The sequence below is a fragment of the Tympanuchus pallidicinctus genome, unplaced genomic scaffold (genome assembly GCF_026119805.1).
Source record: "Tympanuchus pallidicinctus isolate F22 unplaced genomic scaffold, pur_lepc_1.0 scaffold1, whole genome shotgun sequence".
Classification (NCBI taxonomy): Eukaryota; Metazoa; Chordata; class Aves; order Galliformes; family Phasianidae; genus Tympanuchus; species Tympanuchus pallidicinctus.
This window is the reverse complement of record NW_026294618.1, coordinates 61,396,719-61,420,423: the sequence shown is the minus strand read 5'-3', so window position 1 is coordinate 61,420,423 and position 23,705 is coordinate 61,396,719. Positions and strand designations below refer to the sequence as shown.

The 23,705-nt window shown below is 38.3% G+C and overlaps 1 protein-coding gene across 2 annotated transcripts in view; it reads left to right on the top strand.

The window, feature by feature from the left end:
• Positions 1 to 23,705, top strand: part of MTHFD1L (methylenetetrahydrofolate dehydrogenase (NADP+ dependent) 1 like) — a 138,319-nt gene that overhangs the window by 67,989 nt on the left and 46,625 nt on the right. Inside the window, exons 21-24 of one of the 2 annotated variants that reach the window (XM_052687568.1) lie at positions 10,917 to 11,056; positions 12,747 to 12,788; positions 13,705 to 13,805; positions 14,210 to 14,387. In XM_052687568.1, coding sequence (XP_052543528.1) covers positions 10,917 to 11,056; positions 12,747 to 12,788; positions 13,705 to 13,805; positions 14,210 to 14,387 — 461 coding nt within the window. Of the gene's footprint in view, positions 1 to 10,916; positions 11,057 to 12,746; positions 12,789 to 13,060; positions 13,088 to 13,704; positions 13,806 to 14,209; positions 14,388 to 23,705 lie in introns of those variants that run through there. The other variant, XM_052687579.1, reaches the window with a different exon arrangement.

Genomic DNA, 23,705 nt, shown 5'->3' with positions numbered 1-23,705 from the left:
TATTAGATTTTTGTTTGTTTCTTTTAATGGCTTTTTGATACTGAAATCTAATGTTCTTTTTATGGACTACTTGAATAGGAACCAAGTTTGCTTGGATGTTTCCATCATGTCAGTCAAACCCTCTTTTTTTTTTTTCTTTTTTTTTTTTCTAATTAATTTTCTGCGTCTTTATGAATCTGCAGGCAGGAAAGATTTGTTTTCTGAGAGCTTTTATAATTGAATCGTTAACAATATACAAACACGAAGGGGGGAATATTTATTTCTATGTGTGTATTTTGTGAACTTAACCTTCAAGGCTCCAGAAAAATCAGTGCAAATGTGAAACTTGATAAGAACATAGATGTGCATTTCCATTTTTGATTATGGCAATTATAGTTGGCAGTGTTTCAATATCATCTACTGCATGTTTCTATTTAACATTGCTTTTTTTTTTTTCCATATGTGTACGCACATGAAGTGTTCAGTTAATATGCATTTCAGAAAGAACTTTTGGAGCAGAACTCAGAAATGTTTTTTCTTCTAGTTCTGTGCTACCCTTTGTAACAGCCCAAATGAAGTAACATTATGGTCTGAGGAAAGGAATCAGATATCTCTTCAGATGATCTTGGAACAAAAATGCACATCAAATTTTGTTTGCAGGTGTTTTGTTTTGCCTTGTGATTTTTATGAAGTAGTCTATGATAAGAGGCAATATAGAAAAAAAATGCAGTGATTTCTCAGAAAGTATGCTTACTTCATAATCTTATTTTTAGTATTCAAGTAACTATATGTGCTATTCTATGCTGAGAATTTCTAAATTATTTTAATTGAAAACAGTGTTTCTCTTTGAAAACAGAAACCAGGCTTGTTTACACATCTGATCTTATGCCTTAAGAGAAAGAAAATTAAAAATATCACACATTCACTTCCAAGGAAATTTATTTCTAAACCATTTCTAAATACTTAATTAGATTGCATATAATATTAGACTATATATGGCTAGTACGATTTGTTAATGGGAAGAGTGTTGATTTGATAAATAGCCAAAGTGCTTTCAAAGGTCAGATATTGACAGTATTTGAAAGCATTCAGCATCTGTTCTCTGATTGTATAAAACATCCTAGATGGTATATTAGTTTGCTATTCTGACCTTGTCATTATGGATATTTTAGTTTTTCAGTTTTATGTAAATGCTATATAACTAATATAATTTGATAGAGAGAATAGATTGGATTCAAATGTGGGAAGAGAAAATGCAGGGTTACAACTATTTTTAAACTTGGGCAGCCTATCTTTATATGCTGGGTCTTTCTGTAAATCTCTTTATACTTATGTTCTGTGCTGGCAGCTTTATTGAAGCTGAGAAACTCAAACTTCTCAGCTTTGCTTCCTGCAGTAATAAGACTTATGCTTGTAATGTATCTCCAGCTCCAACTGCAACCTCTAAGTGATAATGAAGCTTTAGGGATGGAGCAGATGCTTTATATGCGTGAGGATGCTGCATCTATCTACTACATCTCAAGCAGAGCTCCCAAGAGGCTGAATAACAGCTTCATAAATCAAGGGTTGCAAGTTCAGCTTTTGCTGCAGCCAATTAGAAATTCAGTATAGGACTGGGGGCCCTTTGGTTGCACAAAAATATGGGGGAGGGCTGAGTATAAAAGAGCAGCTGGGATGACAAGATGATGGGCAATTAAGAAGAGGAACTGAAAAAATATGTGTATTAATAAATTATAATGTTCACCAAAGAAGGATCCATTGGTAATATACAAATATTTCAAAAATGGTAATGGGTAGGTTGCAGTGGGAATTTTGTTGCCTTGATTACATGAATTGTGGTTAAGTGTGGAAATTCACATTAGACATTAAACAAATGGCTTAGCTGTGAGCAATTTAAAGGATTTGACTTGTAAACTAGTAGAATTATGGTTTGGTATGAGTTTTTTTGTTGTTTTGTTTTTGTTTTCCGTTGGGAAATCTATATAAGAACATTCTCTTCCACACGGGATTTGTTGGTGTGTGACCTTAGTACTGTCATTCTCCTCAGTCTGTGACTCCTTCTATAAGATAGATTACATGCATACACACACATATGGTTCAACAGACACAATTACTTTCCATGGCAATTTTAACCAGCTGAGTCTGTTTCCTTCATCCAAAAATTCCAGGAAAAACAAATGATTGTTAATGTTTGACACAATCCATCAATCTTATACTTTGAGGAGAGATTCAAATGCTGGTCTTGTACAATATGTTTTAAAAATTTTGGAAATTAAAACCATACCTACCACCACATAGATGTAGAGAAGCTTACATCTGAAAAGCTTCAATAGATTCTAGAATTGCTTCTGCTGCATTTATCATGAGCGTGAATATTTCACAAAATTTTTGCAGCACAGTGGGCTTACATCACTCGCTTTTTTACTCTCATCTGCTCCTTTCTGGCTTATGTTGCATCTTCTCAATGCCAGACATTTTTTCCCATCTCCTAAATAGTAGTAAATGAATGTGGTGCTTTATCTTTTTGGAAAATCATTCCGATATCTTAAACTGTGGGTGTGCTTGAAACACATATTACACTCTTGGTAGAATTTCCACCAGCAAAGAGTTCTCCTGCTAAGCTCTCCATATGGCTTTCTGCAGTAACTTAAATCCCTTGCATTAGATGTTGCACTGGGTCATCTTTTCATTCCTCATGAATTTCTGAACCATGGTGCAGTAGTTTTGGCAAGAACAGTGATGAAGGTATCCTCTCGTAGGCCTGTCGTGAGGGGAAGAAGTTCTGTCTTTTAGCAGAGGTTAAGTGGAATAAAAAAAACCTCACTGAACTAGCTGCTTCTCCTAGGAGGAAGATTCACTGGATGCGTGTGCTGAAAAGATAACACCCAAGTCATGGACACAGTCATTATCATAGGAAACAGTCACTCCTGGGATTTTAGAAGAGCAAAGTGAGGAAAACATGAGCTTTAGTAAGGAATCTAGGGGACTGGAGGAGCTGTAACAAAGTGGCAGCCCAAGGCAAATAGTTGCATGTGTTATGAGGAAGGTTTACACTGAAATGATTGATGACTTGATGCCTAGCATGCCTCGAGTGATTGCACCTAGTGACAGCAGCATTGATCATTCTGATGTGGCTGTGCTCTTTGTTGTGTGGCATCCACTGCAGCCTCATGGCACATGGGAGTGTAGCGGTGGTTAGTTAAGTGGATTTTGTCTCTGAGTTGCAACAGGATTCCTTGAGTAGCTGCAAAAACGTGTATTCAGCCTTTGCTGCCTTGATCATCACTCATAGCTTGATTGTTTTCTGAACAGCGGCAGAAACACACATCATCCAAGCCATATGCTGAAGTGTGCTATCTGGAGAATAAGTTCTTTTTCTTCCCCTCTGTCCTGCTTTATGAATCAGCATGATGTTAGTGCTAGGACAGGCATTAATCCGTGGCCCTTCAAAATGGGTAGAATGCTTCCATGGAGATCTTCAGGCTCTCTGCCCACCTCTTGAAGTGGGTGTTTTCCTAATGCTTATAATGCAGGGCATGTTCCAAGCACATTTTCTATAGCTCTTCCTGGAGGAGTGGGAGGAGCCAAAATCCTCAACATAGAGCAGATGATGAGAGATGTATTTGGGGCTGCAATTTCAACCAAATGCATCTTTTAAAAGGGAGAGTAGATGAAAGTCTTGTGGTAGGTTATGCAGGGAAACAGTCCAGTTGTGATGAAACTTTGCGTAGTACTGCAGGTGATATAAGTTAATACACTTCTTACAGCTTGGGAATTGTTAAAGAATGGCCTTAAATGAAAATCCATCAGTGCTGCTGTTAATCACTCGATGCAACTCCAAATAAAAAAAAGGTGGTGAGTTTTTAATTTTGTAATTACCGGAAGGCTAATAATTCTTTGCCAAAGGCCATGATGATCTCTTAAGGATGAGATAATGTAATTGCCTTATTCCTATGTCATTAATTGTGCTCCATTTTAGAAACATGGTCATCTATCTTATGAGCAAAAGGATACTCTGTTACCTCAAAAGAAACGTGTTATGAATGGTGAAAGGCTGCAACCTGAAAATCACAGTTCTTTTGTTTGAATTTGTCTGGGTCATATTGTCACATTCATGACCACGAAAAATGAAGATCTGAAAAGGAGGAATTGTTTAAATTTGGTAAATATACTCAGTATGCATTCAGTAGCACCCAGGTAGGAGCCAATACAACATATGAGCAATGAGTCTTTGTGTGACTAGGACACAGAAATTAAGAAAAAGTAGGTGTGAAACCCACCAGACTTAGCAGAGGGACTTTGAGAAACATGAAGCCACATGCAGCTCTGTATATTTATATTTGAATTGTTTGTGGTTATAAGACATCTTCAGCTTCTTTTTAATCTCCAGTAATAAATCTAAATAATGAGCTCATTACTAGTGAGCTGTGAGAAGACATCAAATTTTACATTCAAAATATGAGAGCATGGTTTCACAAAGGTGGTGAGCAACAAATTAACAGTTTGGCACTGTTGAAGTGGGGCTTTCCCTCCCTTCCTTCCCTGGCTTCTGCTGCTTGTTTGAGCATATTCAGGCACTTGTCTGGCCTCACATGAGCTGATTTAAATCTAACCCAGTGGGAAAAGAAACTGTTGTGTGTTTTTGTTTGTTTGTTTTCTGGTTAGCAAATTCTAACAGTTTATCGTCCCATTAGATGCATGCCAGTAACCTGTGAGAAGTCCAGACTTTGGGGAGGGGAGGAAGGCAGAATAGTTGAGAGGTAGCAGAAATGCCCCTTTTCAGCAAGACAGGGTACATATTCAGTTCAGCCACGGTGTCAGACCATGCCCTAAATTGGTTTGGTGTAGGTAGAAGTCATCTGTTGCACTTCTGTGTATTTTCAAGAGAGGGAGGAAGCATGCAGAGCTAGGAAGATGTGCAGAGCATACTTTATATCACACGGTGCCACTCCTCTCAGCTCCTGTGTTTTCCAGTTTTGATTTTTTGCCCCCTGAATTTTAAATCCAGCATATGCAGCATATGTATAGAAGCAGACCTGTAAAATCCACAAATAGGAATTGTATCCTTAATTGTGAGAAAATCAAAATTCACAGATTGCCTCTGGCAATCTGGCTTAGAAAATAAAGTGAACTTTCTGCTAGTTTTCTGTCTGTAGCCTGGGAATAATCTGCTCAAGTTATTATATGTATTCATTTGTCTAATCATGGGATGCTTTTGGAAAACACTAACTGCTGACAGCAATTGGTTCTTAAAATGACTAACCACAAGAGGTTGTGCTATAGCTTTTAGCTCCTCATTTAATACTGCATTTAAATGTTAAGAACATTTTTTGGAAAAAGAAATGTTTCTGAGTAGAAGGTCAAAATAACATGTTAGAGGGTCCCAAGGGAATGAACAATTAGCTGAAGAGTAATCCTGGAGCCAAGCACCCTGCGTGGTGTTTGCTCTTAGAAATGTGACAGAGTGTTCCTGCCCATTGGGAAAAGTGTCCTTTGGAGGATGACAGCACAAGTCAAACTGCTGGCATCGCGTTGAAGGGTTGTGGAGTACTTGAATGTAAATCTTTGTTTTCAGCTGACATATTTTGGTTTTATGGAGCAGTTGAAAATTTTACAGATTTTTTTACTCCAGAGAAATTTTTATCAGCAGAGTTCTCTGTCAGAGCCTTAGAACTGCAGCTTGCAGGTAAGTGTCGGGACAGGAGGCAGACGTTTCTAGTAACTCTTTCAAGGGCTGTTTCTGCACCGGATTGCTGTCTATATGCCATTGTAGAAACATCCACACAGAGTCTTGAGTGAATGGTAATCTAATATTGAACACAAGCTCACTGTCATTTCATCTGCTTTCAGAGAACAAAATTCATTTTGCTCAGGGCTTCCTGCATGTAGCTGTCAGACTGTGATGCTTTTAACATGGGATGCCAAAGCTGCTATATCTGCTGGTTCAGTCTATTCCATTTTCTTGTAGGCTTCGTTGAGACAATGGACAAAACTACAGCATATAGCTATCAGAGCTAATTGAAGCTGTTTTCTTCCTGAAAAATGCTCAACCTTAATATAGGCATGTGCAGTTTTCTGCTGTTGGACTTTGTGTCCAGTGGTGAAGTGTCAGTGTTGTATGCTAGCTGAGAACGCATCAGAAGAAAAATCAACAGGAAAACCAGGAGCAGGGTGTAAGAAAGGGAAAAATATCTATTCCATTCCAAAATCAGTCATAACAATTTCTGTTCACATCAGAAAAAATTGCCAGTCAGAATGGATAGACATCCCTACCTATACTAACAAAGATATGATATCCTGTTAGATGTCACAGATCGTCCTAGTTTATTTTGGCAGTTGTGCACCTTGGTATTTTTCACTTAAACAAGACCATATCGATACAGTACAGTGAGCATGCCTCAAGCTCCAGGTTCACAGTTCACGTGCTTCTGTGACTTTGAACTCTTCTTTTCCTGAGTACCAGCAGACAGCTGCACCAGAACAGATATGTTTACATATGGGGAGCTCAGAGTTTCCATTTCCTTTTACATTGTTCAGGAATTCAGACTCACAGTTCTTGTCCTAAAGCTTCACCTCATGTGTATGCATCTGACTTAGCCCTTTACAGTACAAGTGTTTTGTTTTGACATTGATTTGTTGATAGAAAGTGCTGACTAGGGAGAAGTTACTTTCACTAGAAGTTGGTCTCAGTTTACATGAAATTTGATTGTCAAGGAAATAACCTTAAAAAGGGGAAAAATAAAAATTCTGAAATCACTTTCTCTAAGGGTTTTAAGAAGTGGGTAAAAGTGAAGCTACTATAGGACTGCTTTGTGTAGATATAGCACAATATATGTATTTTTGGTGGAGAAAAAATTACGTATTTTATTAGGCATGGCTGTGAAATCTAATTAGCTGCTTAAGCCATGACACTGAGTATTTAAGCTGTTGTTGTGCTTAAAGTGATAAAGTATTCCCAGATGTGTTCAGCATGGCGGTAATTCTATCAAGAGATTCTGGTAATTACAAACAAGAAACAAAACCATCAGAGTGATCTGTTCATTTGCCTGAACTCTAAAGTAGAATTAAAGACTTCAGCCAACAATATAAATTGCGCAGAGAGGAAATCCTTGCTCTGAGGATTTTGTGCTGCCGGCAGACTTCATCACCTCTTTTGCCCAGTTCCACATTTGTTAGCTTTTACTTTTGCTTTCATACCTAATTTGCATGTTTGGGATTCTTATTGTGAAGGAAAGCTGTGGTCTATTGGTTATTTTGGTAGTTGAATTGGATCAAGTAGATGTTGTGAAAGTGTTCTGTAGAAAGCTCTGTAGCTGCTGTTGTGTTTTGCATACTGTTATTTTGAAACAAGATCCCATGAGTTACTCTGATGTGTGAGAATGAGCTTAGCTTTTGGTTGCCCTCATATGCATCTTCTACCAGAAGAAATTACTTGAACTTACTGGAATGTTTTGATTGAACTTATTTCCGATATTTATTTCTGATTGAATTTGTTTCTGAGGATGTGTAGGTGTGTGTATTAATTGCTAAATTTCACCTATGGGCCATGATGTAAAGTAACCTCATGGTAGTGTGCTTCCAATACATGTAATGTTAATTTTTGTCATTCTGACATTCACTGTGATACTTACGCACTCTATGTGACCATGTAGCGAGACAATCCAGAGAGCTGTAAAGGCTGAAAGTTATGCCCAGAAATTAATTTTTTAATACTGTCTAAATCATTGCCCAGACTTCGTGCAAGGGGGAGATTTGCAACAGAAGGCAAGACCTGGGAACATAGCAGCCCTGAGCTTCGTTGGCTATGTTGCGTTAGGATTGCTGTCTCAGGCAAACACTGAACTGCAATTACCTGTGTTTTTCCTCTGGGCTTGCTGGAGGTGAATCTTTTACCCCTTTACTTTCATCACAATTACTGTGCTTGTCAAGAAGAAATCAAAGCAAGCAATTCATGTCATGCCAGCATCCTTGTCTCTGTTACAACAAGCCTCCTGCAATACAGCAATCTGGGCAGCAGAGCTTTAGGGGGACCTCAGGGGACAGGGCAATGGGATGCTGATGCTGGGTGGCTGGGGTGTGTTGCATGGCATGATGTGGGAGCTTCACACCCAGAATTCAACCACTACAATTGGTGAGATACCTGTGCTCTTAGTTGTCTGATGTACTTTGAGAAGTACACAGAAGAGACTATCATTCTTAAAGACAATTATAAAATAATTAAAAACAATAGCAAAAAAACAACCCTGTTCAGACATGCAGTAGGAGTTGCATCATAAACTTTCCTTTAGATGAGGTATATTTTATCAAATTTTTGCTTCTGCTTTGATAGATGTTGGTTCCCAAAATCTTCATCAGAACACATAAAAACTGTGATTACCTCCTCTTCAAAAGTCATATGCAAGAAATTATAACATGAACAAAAGAACCCATGTATTACTTTGCACGCCTCTTCTTTCATTTAAAATCATTAGCTGTTTTATCTCACAAACCCTGGATATAGATCAGCTTGATGCTTCCACTTGATGATCTGTGTTTTTCATTGTTGCTTTAATTTGAAAGCAGGAAACAGTATGAAAGTAGTTGTATTAGGTGTTTCAGCACAAAGATTTTAAAATATAATAGCTTGGCGTATTACTCCATCTTCTCCCTATTCCTCTGAGGAAATAAAATGGACTTAGTAGCTTTAATCCAGGCAGCTTTTATACTGCATCCTATTTCCTTCCTCGCATTTGAGAAAGCACTGACTTTTCTCTCCAAATTGAGAAATCGTGTTCACAGCGGTCATTCTGGTCACTTTGCTGAACACCCATGTTGTGTTCATTTTTCCAGTGCTGGGTTGTTTGTATACATCAAGTTTAGGCAAGTCTGCATTTTGCCCTCCATATCAAAGGAAAGCATCACAAAGCATCAAGATATATATATGTAGAGCTAAGCGGATAAATTGTCTTGGTGTTTGCCCAGGCTTTTGGGGCTGTGTGAAGAGAGTCTGCACCTTGTTGGAGCCCTGAAGTGCTGCATGTGCCATTCTGGCTATCCCTGCTTTTTGCTTTCTGAAAGGTAGAGAAAGGGGAATCCCAAGTCTAAAGAAAACTGGCACTTGTAAAAGCTTGTCATGGATTAAGTTCCTGGAAACTTTGCTTGAAAATGTTAGGAGACTGCTGCGTGTATATGCTGGCAACATCTGTAAGAGACAAATTATTTTCCCACCCTCTCAAGTACTTGGTAGTTTATCTGTTGTTTATATTAAAGATGGACTGTGCTTATATATTCCTGACAGAGCTCTCATTAATCACCTTGTGCATTGTAAGAGAATGGAAGAGAAGAATGGAGGTTACTGGAAAGCAGACATGTGATCAGTCCTGACATTAGCTTCGCTGTTGTGTTTGTGTAACTACTTTTGTTGTTGTTGTTGCTTTTGTGTTTGATGTGTCTATTTTTTCAGGGCTATTCAGAAAAAAAAGATAATACATTTATTACAGTGTTGTTGGGGGATGTAATTGCTGTGTCTCAAGAAATTTCTGCCCTCCCCATGCCCACTCTCCTTTTTCCTTTTTTTTTTTTTGACTCTTGTTTCCTTCCCCAGCCCCAATGGTTTCCTCCATCGGAGCAGAGCCTTGCAGGCCCTTGTTTCAGCCTGTGTCAAGCAAAGGCCTGGAAGGGGCTGGTGGCATGAAGACAAATGCACTAAAGCTTGAGCTTTGAAAAGCCTGTCAGCTGCCAACAGAGAGACCTTCTACCACAGCAGCAGTGCTGGTCTGGAAGCATCTTCCTTGGCCCTGCCAAAAGCTTCCAGCCCTAAAGAGATCAGGCAGTTGCTTGTGATTCCTTTCAAAGCATGGGAATACAGCTGCTGGCAAGGGGGAAAGGCTGAAGATGAGTTCTCTGAGTTTTGCATGCTGATGAGGGTTTGGGTTTATGAGGACACATTATTTGCCCTGCTTGGAGTCAGGTCCAGGAGCCTCTGGAGCATATATTTAACCACTCTGGCCTGTCTATTTGAAAGCCCCTTCACACCTTCCAGAAGCATGCTTTAATCCCATGTCCTCAGTGTCCTAGAGGGAAATTTCCTAGAGGGAAATAGTTACAAGTGGAAATTTTTCAGCCTAATTCCTTGAATTTCTGAATTGCTGTATGCTTATGTTTGCCTAATAAGAACAATTTTTGGGGATCTCAAAAGAGGCAATTGAAGTAATTGATATTTGACAAACTAGAGCAAATTAGCTCTGAAGAGATTGTCATTTAATACAGATTATCTTCTATTTTATCTCTGTTTCTGCTAAAAATACTTTGTTTGGCATATCCAAATTCTGCACAGATTTTTTCTCGTGTCAAACTAAATTAATGTCTGGCAGCTCATTAGTGCAAGGTCCTCTTAGAGAACTCACTTTTTAATAATAGAGAAAAAAGACTGATACATGACTGTAGATGCTGGTTAGTGTTTATAATGAAACATCCATTCCACAAAAGAAAGAGATGACCAAAAGTTCAGCAAATCCAGTGGAATTTAGATCAGTTTGTTGTAGTGGAAGCATATATTCAGTGAAATCAAAGGAGAAGAAGTAATGTAAGGAAGACAAATATATGAATTTTCAAACATTTTAAATAAATTTGATTATACAGAAATAGCCATTTTGGTGAGCTAGATATTTGTAAAAGACTTTGATGTAAATTGAACTGATTGCTTGTATTTCTCCCCCCCATGTAACTACTTTTGGTGGCATATTGTACATATCAAGAATAATAGAATTTATTTCTGAGTTGGGAATAGTTTTTTAATCAGATTCAGTAATATAAATAGACCTCTATTTGAAAGTTTATCCAAAAATGAATGCTGGTGTATATTTAAAAGCGCTGTATGGTAACGTAGAAGTATCTCCCCACGGTTAACCAAAAGCATGTTTTATGTGTGGTTTTGTTTTGTTTTTAATGTTTAACAGTAACTGAAGCTGGCTTTGGTGCTGACATTGGGATGGAGAAATTCTTCAACATCAAATGCAGAGCCTCTGGCTTGGTTCCCAGTGTGGTTGTACTTGTTGCTACAGTGAGGGCTTTGAAGATGCATGGAGGTGGGCCAAGTGTAAGTTTGTCACCTTTCTTTGAAGACAAAATCATTGGTAAAGTTTGAAATATGTGAAATATCTTCATTTAAGAAATAATAGGGATAGTTTGCAGAGCACTAATTAGATATAGTCTCCAATTTAGCTCACTGCATAGTTGTTGTCTACAAAGGCACTTCAGGAATGGAAAGGCGTAAATGAAAGAGGAGGAATGAATGTTCTGAAGAAGTACTACATTTTTTAAGAGGAGGAAGTGTGGTTGTATGGAGGGGAAAAAAAGCTAAGAAATGTATACTTTTTCTTTTCCCTGCACATTGAAATAGTGTTTCTAGGTGCACTGAAGTAGTCACAAGATGAAAGGTTGGCAGATAAGGAGGAACAAGAAGAGAGTTCACACTGTAGTGCATGAATGGAACTAGGGAATGTTAATGAAGGTTTTGAGATTTCTTTTGCTGCAATCACGGGAACCCATTCTGTCCTTTTAGTCTGCTCAGGGGATGCTAAAGTAACTGAAGCAAGTGTGCAAGTGTTTCCCCGGTGTACCCAAAGTCAGCAATGTATCAATTTTTGCTCTTCAAGCCAAGGTGACACTTGTATAGATTACTTACTCCAAGGTCATGTAATTAAGATGAACTCTGCTAGCCAAACAGACAGACAATAAACTCCTAAAAATACTGTTCTGCTCAGCAGCGTGGAAGAGAATCATGCTGCTAGGAAAACAATCTGAGTAAAAATTCTAGAACTTCTTTCACAGCCACAAAACTGTGGACTGTGTGGTCATTTTTATAGCAAATCCTCTCATAGAACAGAGATTTCCCTTTTTCAGTCTTTAAAGTTGGCATAATTTTATAACTTTCTATTATTTTAGACCACTTCTAATGCAAATTTTGTTTATTTTAAAATAAATATTAAAATAATTTGTTTTTATACATGAAGGAACATTTCTTGTGCTTTATCACTCAGTCTAGCAAATACTTGAATGACTTTTTAGTGATCTCTATTTTTGAGTAGAGATTTCAGTTATGTAATACATCATAGCAGCACGCAGAGTGGTGGATACTTTAACTGTAGCTTAACTGTAAAATGGATCAAGACCAATGCCTGGGGCAAAAGTGACCAAGTCCAATCTGTTTGGCTCCAGTCATACTCTATATCTGTATACCTTCTTGCTTCTCAGCAAAGAAAATTACTTACATGCAATTTCTTGCTATTGTCAATAATTACATCACCCCCAGAGAAGATGTGAGATGTTCCTCTTCAGACTGTCTATGTTAGATATTCCTTTAGCCAGCTGTTGGAAGTTGTTTTCCATTGTCTTTGCATTGCTCGTGCATTATTAAGCATGTAGAACAGGGTTATATAGAGTCATAGAATCATAGAATGGCCTGGGTTGAAAAGGACCACAATGATCATCTAGTTTCAACCCCCCTGCTATGTGCAGGGTCGCACCCACTACCTTGGTGTTACGTTGTCCAATAAATCTTCTACAACTAGTTGCTGAGTCTTGCTGTTTTAGATGCAATGGGAGGTTTTGCTACTCTCCTTGTATCAGTTTAACTTCTAATAAAATAGAGGCTCCAATCAAACTGTGACATTTGTGCAATATTTATACTTTCAGGTGGTATAGAAAATAAGCAAAAGTGCACTTCCTACTGTTTAGAGTTATGATATATTTTGTTAAATCTATGATGACTTCAATTACCATTGCAGGTATCTGCTGGTGCCCCTCTGAAAAAGGAATACACAGAAGAGGTAAGGGGAAATTTTATAAAGCTTTTGGAGAAGCCTAGGATTTGACTATAACATGCTGTAATACTAACACTCAGTAAATACTTTTAATGAGCATTGCCAACAATTAAAGCCTTTTAAACTTTCCCCAGACACTTGGTGTTATCCTTCTTGTGTGTGCTGTGTGTGTGACTGCATGTTAGATTGTACTGAGGAACTGAACCAGATGAAATATAACTTTTCAGTAAATTTTCCAGCACCATTAAGTTTTCAGACTGACTAGCTCTTCATTCTAGTCCATCAGGTAGCCTCAAGCAGTTCTGGCATTCATGGCAGTGTAAGGGCCAAGTGGGGCAGGGATCAAAGACACTCTCTGAAATTCATGGCAGCTTAGCTCTTTCGTTAAACAGCAGATTGAGTATGACCTTGGCAATCACTCTTCAAACAAGAGTGGATTCTTCAGGTTTGTTTTCTTTGTCTCTTTGTTGTCCTCTGGTGTTTTAACATCCACACCCTTATGACCAGTTTTGGCACATCTGTGTCCATGGTATTTCTGGGAATCTCTAGGGAAGCTTTTGGTCAGACTAGAAAGGGAAGTGGAATAGGCCTATGTGAACCTGCCCACAGACCATTTTTTGGTATAATTTGTATCAATTGACAGCCTGCCATCAGCTGCACTGTCTTCTCATGTCCCAGAAAAAAGCAATGCAATCATGTACAAATTTTGAATGTTGTGTAGACACTTAATTATGTCTGATACTTATTAATTTAAATAAGAATTAATAAGTACCAAAATGCTTTTGTCTGGAAGCATTCTACTTGCCCACAACTGTCATGATCAGCACTGTTTATGTTTTAAGTTTAATTTATGGAAAATTCTTTGGCTGGAGCTGGCTTGATGTATCTGACCATTTCTATTACTTTGTATTTAATTGCATAGAACCTCCAGCTGGTAGCTGATGGCTGCTGTAATCTTCAGAAACAGATCCAGATTGCTCAGCTCTTTGGGGTTCCCGTTGTGGTTGCTCTAAATGTCTTCAAGTAAGTTATTTTTTCATTACTCTCATAAGTAAATCCACAGATCAAATTTCACACTTTTTTTTCTTGATTTGTGAATGAAGCAGCTTTGGCACGAAGAAAAGTAACCGTTGAAGAATTATTATTAATTTCCATCATTAATATCCTTTGAATCCTTAGACTGTTCTTAAGGTTTAAAATGACAAAAGGTATATAATGTTATGGAGGTATCAATGTTCATGTTAATCAGTTACAACAATTTTAATAAGTGTTCTTGGAATGTAAATTCATATGCTGTATGTAAATGTGCTGTGTATATGTAAACTTATTTAAAAATTTGCTGTACAACTGCTGATACAGAGTAAGGCTAAGTGTGTAAGCTCATAAAATAGAAGTAATTAAACAAAACAGAACTGTTTGGTTGGCAGAACTGACTCGCCTGCTGAAGTTGATCTTGTGTGTAAGATTGCAAAGCAGTCTGGAGCATTTGATGCTGTACCCTGCAATCACTGGTCGGATGGTGGTAGAGGAGCAATAGAATTAGCTCAAGCTGTGGAAAAGGCAGCCAATCAGAAAAGCAGTTTCAAATATCTCTACAGCTTGGAGGTAAGTTTATTTTATTTTAATGAATGCATGCTGCATTGATATTGGATTTAAAACAAGAACATTGCAACAAAGCTATCCAGCATGCTTGGAAAGCAGCTTGGCTTGGCTTAAAATCACAATGACAGGAGAGAATGAGCAATCTGCTGCTTGTCTGATCAATAGAGGAGAATATTTGTAGTGCTCATTACTTAGGGCATTAAATCATATTTTGTAAGCTTATATTTAGCATAAAAATATATCTGTAGGTAGAACTTCCACAGCTATTGTAGGAGACTTCACAAAGACCTTGTATGATGATTTTCTTGACATTCACCTGTAATTATATTTACTGTCTCACAATTATGGGTAGTGCAGTGATTTTTGATTCTCTGAAGCAATTCATACCCTGTAAGAGATGCTAGAGCATGTATGCACTACACATTTGTCCAGGCACAGAGGCTAACACAGAAGCACTGTCTTCACCAGCACCCAGCTGCATGCACACAGCACTCAGGTGAACAGCCTGAGTGACTTGATCATGCTGCTCCCATTCTGCTGGTCAGGACTAGAGCCTACTGGTGCAATACAGTCAACAATGTTGAATAAATAAATAAATAAATAAATAAATAAATAAAAATGTGTTGCAGTACAACACATGGGTCACTCTTGCTGTTGGCACTGGGCCCTCAGCCTATCTAGCAGTAGCCTTGACCTCTACCCTGCTCCCACTGCTGTCACCAGCACCCAGGAGCCTCTGGGGCTCGCAGCTCAGCCAGCTGCTGGCACACACAGCTTTGCTCCTGTTCTCCCCTTCAAAAACCCCACATTTATTAATTTTTTTAAAGTTTTATTTGGTCCCAAAGTGCTACTCTTGCTGTGTCCCATAATGAGTCCTGTACTTCTGTCTCCCCTTTATTTTGTGAAGTTTTAGGAGGAAAAACATCTTCCCATTGACTCATCTGTGTTGGTTTCTCAGCAGGGACCATGGTGGCATATCCTACCCTTTGGTCTTAGGAAACGATTCATTCACAGTGCTCTAATTTTCACTGATTAGGTTTTCTCACAAATTATATCACTAGGGTTCCACCTGTCATTGATTATTCCTCTGATCCTTGCCTGGGCTTTGTGTTTAACATGCATAGCTGTTAGATAACCTAACAAAGCATAGCATGGTCGAGGTTTCGGTTCCGTGTCTGATGGAGATGATGCTCTATCCATGCCTGGGAGTCTTCATTATTGCAGTCCTCTGTAAAGTAACATCACAACAAGGTGAGCGTGTCAGGAAGAGCAGCTTGCAAGGGAGGACTGCCTGAATCCCCAGTAGCTCTGCTCTGGATGTATTACCACAATGCAGGCAGAAAGTGTATAGGGACTTACTGCCTAGAAAGTTGCACAACCAATTTTAGTCCTTCCTAGCTATGCAGAGAAGGGTTGTTTCAAATTTGGGTAGCAAAATAGATTTCTCTAGCACCAAGGAAGCTCTTATCAAATTTCAGATCCTATGCCCCAGTTGTCAGTGCTACTTATTTTCTTTAGGAAAATTGAGGGTTATGTTTTAACAGTAGAACCTCTGCTTCTTTCTTTTTAAGTGGCTGAAAGTTTCTGTTTTGATTCTACTTGCTAGTAAAAAAGTTCAGCCAGAGGTAGATACGCCCTGCTTTTCGGTTTGTCTCCTTCTTGATACATATTACGTAACTGTTGCACCCGTTTTATTTCTTCTCTTCATCTCTCCTACTGTTTTCACAAACATCAATCTAGCCGACTCTTATTAGTGTTATAAACTGCTTTCATGGAATCAATGGTAGTAACTTGGGATTTTAATGGCTATGGAATCTATTCAGGGCCTATTGCCCATGGAAACTTTTTATAGCCAAATTGTACAATGTTTCTGTCTTTCTGAGTTTGTCCCCAATGAGATGCACTGGAAACTAAGCATATCATTTTATGATCTTTGAATAATAATATATATATATATATATATATATATTTGAAGTTTAATTCAGAAATACATGTTATACTTTTCCCACAGGACACTTGTGTTACAGAGATAGTATGTTAGCATTTGATGAAAATATTTAAGCTCCTATATTCTAAATAGGTAAGAATCTTGTGATATGAGTGAGTAGAAATGATTAGCAGGGCTGGTCACTGCATCTGTGAAAACAAAATGAGATCAATTTCTATTTTAATGTCCTTTCCAGGCACATCTTCTTGTGCTGGGTTGCATAAGTAGTGTGATTGTAGAACAGAGGGAATGAATCACATCTTTACATCACTTTGAAATCACATAACTGAACATGCATATTATAAGCCTCAAAAATATGTTGAAGAGATTTTATAAAAACATATAAAAATCTTAAAATACTGTGAAAGTCTAAATTCAGGCCAACAGAAACAGTAAAAGGTAAAGTTCGGGCTTCTGTTTCATTCTTACTGGGCAAAGGATAAGGAACTGAAGCAATTGGAGGCAGGAGAGTGAAATAGCAGTGCTATCCGTTTTGAGGTAAGGTAGATCTTTTGCACACTGTGCTCCCAGAAACATGAAAGAAACTGTCTCTTCCAAGTCAGCCTGCCCAGGTTTTAATTATGGGTATAATAGGGGTTTTTGATGTTGCAATTTTGAAGACTGAATTCTACTGTTCAGAGGGTAACCTATGACAGGAAAGTGAAGAAGCAGAAGAGGTTGTAAGATGGATTCAGACATATATTCCCTCACCACTGTGCCTTAAAGGGTGTGTAAGTGCAAGCAGATAATTCTGGCCCTTTTCAGCAATTTCTGCATTTATCCAGTTGCTCGAATACTTTCAGGACCTGGTTGCCTCCAGTTTAATGAGGTTTGCAGTTTTCTTCTTTCCCTTGTGGAATGTTGAAGAGGGAAATATTCTGCATAAGACCACTACTGCTTCATTCATATCTCTGTCTGTCTTTACAAGATTACTCTAGTCTTCCCTTTAATCCATGTCTCCATTAAGTCCTTTAGCTATAATTAGAACAAATCCCAGCAGCACAAACCACTTTTGAAAAAGATAGACACTGTGATAGATTCATTCAGTGTTTTGAAGAAGGCATTACCCTGGATAATTTAGAAACAAAACCCTAACTCCCCTATATGTAAAATTGTTTTTACTAGTCAAATCAGTGTCTACAGCAAGCTGTATTACTGGTAGTCAGTCTGGCTTCTAATTACAGAGTAGTCCAGGTCATCTGAGATCTCTTTGGGTTTTCTCCGAAATGACATGTATCTATTTGTGGTGTTTTATGTAATTTCCAAATCTATTGGAAAATAAAGTCTGAAAGGTGTTTACAAGTATATATCGCGTGAGAAGAACATCTTTCCTGTATCTGTCAAATCTGTAAAAAAAAAAAAAAAAAAAAGATTTGCTCATACATTCACACCATGTTCTCCAGCAATACCCAGGCATGTGCTGAATAAGCAGTTTTGGACACTGGACACAACACAGTTGTATTGACTCCGGACTCAAGACTCAACTAAGTAGTCCTGTTGAGCATCATAGCATGCTATCCTTATCAGAGAACTGTGTAGTGTGGTTATATTTCTCAAAGCTTTCTCAAAGCATCTCAGTCAATGTCTTGGTTTAAGCCAAGACAGGATTAATAGCGCACTGATGTTTTGGTTGTTGCTGAGTAATGGGAGTGTGCCTAGGGCCAGTGTCTATACATGATACAGTGATGTGCAGTCCCCCTTTTAGATTACTTATCACATTTTCTTTATTTCTCTAAGTAGGCAAGCTTTTGTTTTTACCCAACTAGCTGATGTCTTTACTGTTATAAAATATTTTGGATTTTAGAAAGGGTTCATTTGAGATTTAGTAATAGATGAACAAATATTTGTCAGGAGTTGAATTGAGAACATAAGAAGCTTCAAGCATATTCTGAGGGCAGTATCAAATGCAAGAAGCAACATCTGGCAAGTAAGTCCAACTCTGTTGTCACTTGACAAGTGTAAGAAAATGGCATAAGCAGATACAATGTGCCATGTAATCCTTGCAGTATTAGGACTCACTGCAGCGGGAGGGTTGTTCTGGAGCAAGGATGAGATGTTTTATTTGATAGGCTTCTGAATTTATAACAGTTTATATGATTATTAGCAGTGGTTTTAATAAGCACTGTAGCAATGTGTGAATTTAGTATGGATGTTTCCCCTAATGAAAACTATTCCTTCTTATTTTATTGTCAAATTGGGTTCTTACTGAACATTTTTCTTTAACATTTGGAGGATGAGTTTCTTTTAAAGGCCTCTTGAATTCTCTATGAAGTGATCTGTGCTTTTAAAAAACATATACATATGTTCATATTACATATGGAGAATATCAAATAATCAACTCTCTTATCACTGTTGACTTCCTTTCTGGGTTCACTTTTCTTGAAGTATGGATCTTTAAGTTGCAGCAGAATGCTATTACTCAAAATATAGTTGTCTGACCTGTTAGAAATAAGTTTAGATAACTAAGGCGAGGATAGAAGAGGATGGAAACATATGCATCCTATTCCCAAATTTCTCTGGTTTCAGTGTTTTTTTGGGGGGAAAGGGAGGTGAGAGCACAGTAGGGAGGGCTATATTCTGAGTTATATTCCTTGTTCATCCATGACAGTTGAGGAACCTGCCTTCTTTCACTATGCAGTGCATTGAAACTTCATGCTTTTGGAAGGGGAATGCCTGGGGCCTCTTTTGTTTTCTCTGTGTTGAGCTCTCACAAAACTGCAGAGAGGCCTTCTCAATCGGGGGAAAATGAAGACAGGATCAGTAAACCTGGATAGTCAGGGGGTTGGCACTGTACCTTTAAAAGACTGACATGGCAAATGGTGGAGCCTCCAGTCACTGCATGTATGCTGCATTGAAAACTAAATAAAAATCATAAAGGTCACAAAAGAGAGTAAGGAGAAGGGCTTGTTCCAGTCTTCCAAGTTGATGACATCCATTCTGAAGTGACATCTATTTTTGCCAGTGCTCTGCCTTTAGTTAATACAAATGCTGCTCCAAAAATAATGCCTCCCATTTTAATATGTTGGCCCATGAGGCAGATGATGGTGGTATGGCAGTAGTTGTTGAACCTTCTCCCAGTATTCCATTGCTTGTTGTTTCTGTGAGCAGAGAGGCAGTCTGATAAATAGCATCTAACATGGAAGTGCACATGAAGGTATGGAACTGAATTCCTCCTTGTGGAAGAAAATGGCACCCTCTAACATTCATCAACACTTGCTGAACTTTGATGGTGACCAAGAAGTGGGTGTGAGCACTTTGAGAGTGGGTGGTGTGTTCCAGCAATAGCAGCAGCAGAAGTGGGTCACCTCAACTCGTGCAGAAGTTTACAAGAGCAGCATGCAGGCTCTTGTCCATGGCTGGTGAAAATGCATAGCTAATGGTGGTGACTATGTTGAAAAATAGTGTTTTCTACCTGAGAATTTGGCCCATCAAACACTATCATTGTGCTCTTTGTTGTAATTCCTATGGAAATAAATAGGAGATGTTACTTTAGAAGTAACCTCTATATAATCAGATTAAAATATTAATCTCTGGAAGTTGATAACACGAATATTTTGGCTGAGCGCAGTGAATGGCCTGGCCAGTCTACTGAACAAAGGAGATCTCTGTCATCTTGGGTCCGTATGTGAGGCATGAGGCTTAGTAGCACTTCTGGGAGAGGAACTGAAGGAGTTAGCAGCTTCAGCACTCATATTTCTCTTCCCCTTCTGGGAGCATAGCAATAAGAGGCAAATCTTGATCATTTCAGCGCTGTGGTTTTGTCTGTCTCTGTCACACTGTGGCAAAATAATGTGGGCTCATTTCTTTCAGTCATAGCTTCAGCTGTTAGAGATGATGGATCAGTTGCAGGGGACTTAAATGTACCATAAAACAGAGGAAACTGACAGCAGTAGTTGTGCACCACCAATGGGCTTCAATAATGAGTTGTGATGAGCATACTTGAGAATGGCAGTGGTTTGAAAAGAAGGACAGAGTCAAGAAGGACTTGAAGGCCTTTGGTTTGAGGACACTGAGCTCCAGAGAAATGACCTATAGCAGAGCATTTGTCTATTTGCAAAAAAATTGTCTTTTTAATTCCAATGCAATTAAGTGGTGGGGGAAATATTTTCTCCTCCTTCTACTGATATCTAAGCATCTAATCCATCCTTCTGTTCTTTTGTCTTGAATGGACAAAACTGAAGGTTCCTAAATACTGCTAGAATGGGGATGAATAAAATTATATATGCTCCTCACTGAAACTTCCACTAATAGCTGATGAAGATCATTTCTCATCTTGAAATGTAGACTGTGCTGCATTCCGGGGTATGCTACTTCTTACACTATTTCCCCCAACCCATTGCTAGTGAAATATTTAGCAACAAAGCCACATTAAAGAGGAATTTCATGGGGCTGTACCAGCCTCTCCTCTCATTTCCCATCAAAAAAATTGTGGTGGACTCTGGACACTTTTTTTTTTCCACTGAATTGACTGTTCTGAGATTGGAAGCTGTCTTTGATTCACTCTATCTTTTTGGTGTGTGTAAGATCTTCACAACACTGCACTTTTGTGTTTGTTTTTATAATTTTCCTATTCTTTGTATAAAGAAACTGTCTTAGGCACAGCTGGGATTTCAAAGTTGGAAAATAAATCTCTGAGGCCACAGGCTTAGGTGTTGATTCATAAACCATTTAACTTGACTGAATATGCTTTTCTGCAAATTAAAAAACAAAATCTTGTCTTGTGCCAACAAAGGAAGAGGAGCACTAGAGATTTGGGAATCTTTCTGTCAGCCACAGGTCTTCTGGAACCAGAATATAAAGATACTTTAATAAATGTGTTTTTATTTTATCCAAGGGAAAAGCTAGAAGTAGGAGTTTGAATGTGCGGAGTCAGCTATTGTTTTAGTGCTGCACTCTGTCACCCCACACAGCACCTTCAGCCATACTCCCATCATATGTTTTCATTTGGCAGTGTTCCCAAGAAGAGGAATGAGGGATGTCTGCATACTATTTCACTTAGTCAACCAGTGATTCTTTATTATTGCTTTCAGGGAATGCATTATTTGAAATTTTAAATAAAAACAAGTGCCACTGCCTTGAATTTTAAACCATTTTAAGAATTTCTGCTATAGCACACGCAGATCAGGAACAATAAATCCAGAGGTTGGTGACTTCTTAAGTAAAACAGTGACAGTATTATAGGCAGTAGGACTAAAGTCAATCTTCATAAAACTTGAAGCATGCAATGTCAAAATTGTGAGTGGTAGGACAGTGGCTTTCATATATTCTATGTTTAAATGCATGTTTTTCAGCAAATCACAGGTTTTCTGAGGGAATAAATTAGTTTTAAATATTTATATTGTATGACTGTGAAGAGATTCTTTCAGACAGCGCTGCACTGTCTACAGGTATTCAATTTAAGCGATATAACACCATTGCTTATCAGAGTAGCTGTAGGCTTTGCTGAGACCTTGCAGAATGAAGACTGGCTACAGACTTACAGATGTTGGCTTTGTTTTTTGAGAGACCATTTTCTGCTGAACCCTATTTTGTGGGGTAAGAGTCTGAAGGAATGTTTAATGCAGAAAGAAGGAAGGACCAGAGGTTTTTTGTTTTTTTTTTTTTAGCAGTCCCTGAGATTAGTGTATGGCTACTTGAAAAGATGAACTTCTTTCTCCAGTAGCCAAACAGCTTGAAGTCAGATATCCAGATTAGGATGCAAAAGATGGGAATCCCAAGCATAGTCCCTGTTTGTCCCTATTGTGGCCTTATCATTTCAATGGTACTGACTGATGGCAGCAGGACTGATGTCAGGTGTTACAGTCCTAGCAGAGTATCCCTGTTCCAATGCACTTGTGGTACCTGCACACTTCTGTGATCTTTCTCAAACACACTGAGCATTTCTTTCTGTAGCAATGGCATTTTAGCTATCTCTGTACCTCTGCTTTATACTGGCTTTCTCTTTATAGTTAAGTGTCTCTGTGTATTGAATTAAGATCAGTGTATTTTTTTCCTGGATCACTTTCTCTACTATGTGCAGCTACAAAACAGTTGTGCTGTGGTCTAGACTATATTGGCACAACAGTGAGTGTGAACAGCAGGGGGAGGAAGGAATAAGGAGGGGCTGTGCAAGTTGTTCTGATGTCCTTGGAAATCCTCATCAGACTTCTTGTGGAACAATGATAATTCTCAGTCTGCTGCCATAGCTGAAAGAAGGGATGAAGAATGAAAGAAATGTTAGAAAAGGCTAACAGGAATGAAAGCTTTATTATGGTACCTTGTGGTGCAAGTATGCTATTGATAATGTTGGAAGAAAGAACTTAATGTAATAAACAGCACCAATTCACTCATCTCTTCCTGTAATGGCCTGGAAGTAGCAGCATGGCTGAATGATGAAACTGCTGTGATTTAATCTTTGATAGTCAATTCAATCTTGAGAATGACATGCTTCACTCTTTATTACTGTTGATTTCTTAGTTTGATTGTACTCTATCAAATAATGAATTATACCACTACATAGATGCTGTTTTTGTGAAAGTAGTTTGTGTACCTTTGCTGTAGCTAACACTTGTTAAGCTTTAGACAAAGAGATAATCCTGTTTATGGTGTAGATGCTTGGTAGCCTCAACAAGCATACATAATTGTGCTTGCCTCAGAGGAAGTATATGGCTTTGGAAGCTCTTTATGTGTGAGATTTCAGAAATACACATTGCCTTTAGCAGGGCTGGGATAATCAGTTACTTCTCAGAGCAACATCAAAACTACTTAGCTGTTAGCAGATGTGACCATGTAGCACCTTCTTACATTCAGTATAAATTTACCTTGAGCATTTCATGCTGCCATTTTCCTGAGAAGCTAAAACTGAATTTGAAAGGAATTCTCTGAAGGTGCTCTAATTCTGTCATTGTTTACATTAATATATCATTGCTACCTATAAAAATCGAATTTTCTTTAAATTCATGTTGTCTAGCTATCACCTCTTCACTGCTTAAATGTGCTTCATTGCAAAATATTCACAACCTTCCTTAAAGGAAATGAAAGAAGAACAGTTTTTATTGCTGATCCTAAATCTTGTGTTTAGTATTTTTGACACTTTCATCGTCATTGTAACCGTCCATTCAGCAGAAGGGCTGTAGAGCTAAGTTGGTGTTTTTAAGGATGCAGTTCTGCATGCACCATCCAGGCCAGAGTTTTCATTCTTCTTGTATAGAGATTTTTGGTTGAGGGTCCACAGTTGCATCAGTGCAGATGATACAGTGGTGCAGATGGTTGAGATTTGAAGTGACCTTTCAAGGTCATTTGGTCATGCACATCTAGAACAGGCTGCCCAGGACCAAGTCCACATGAATTTTGAA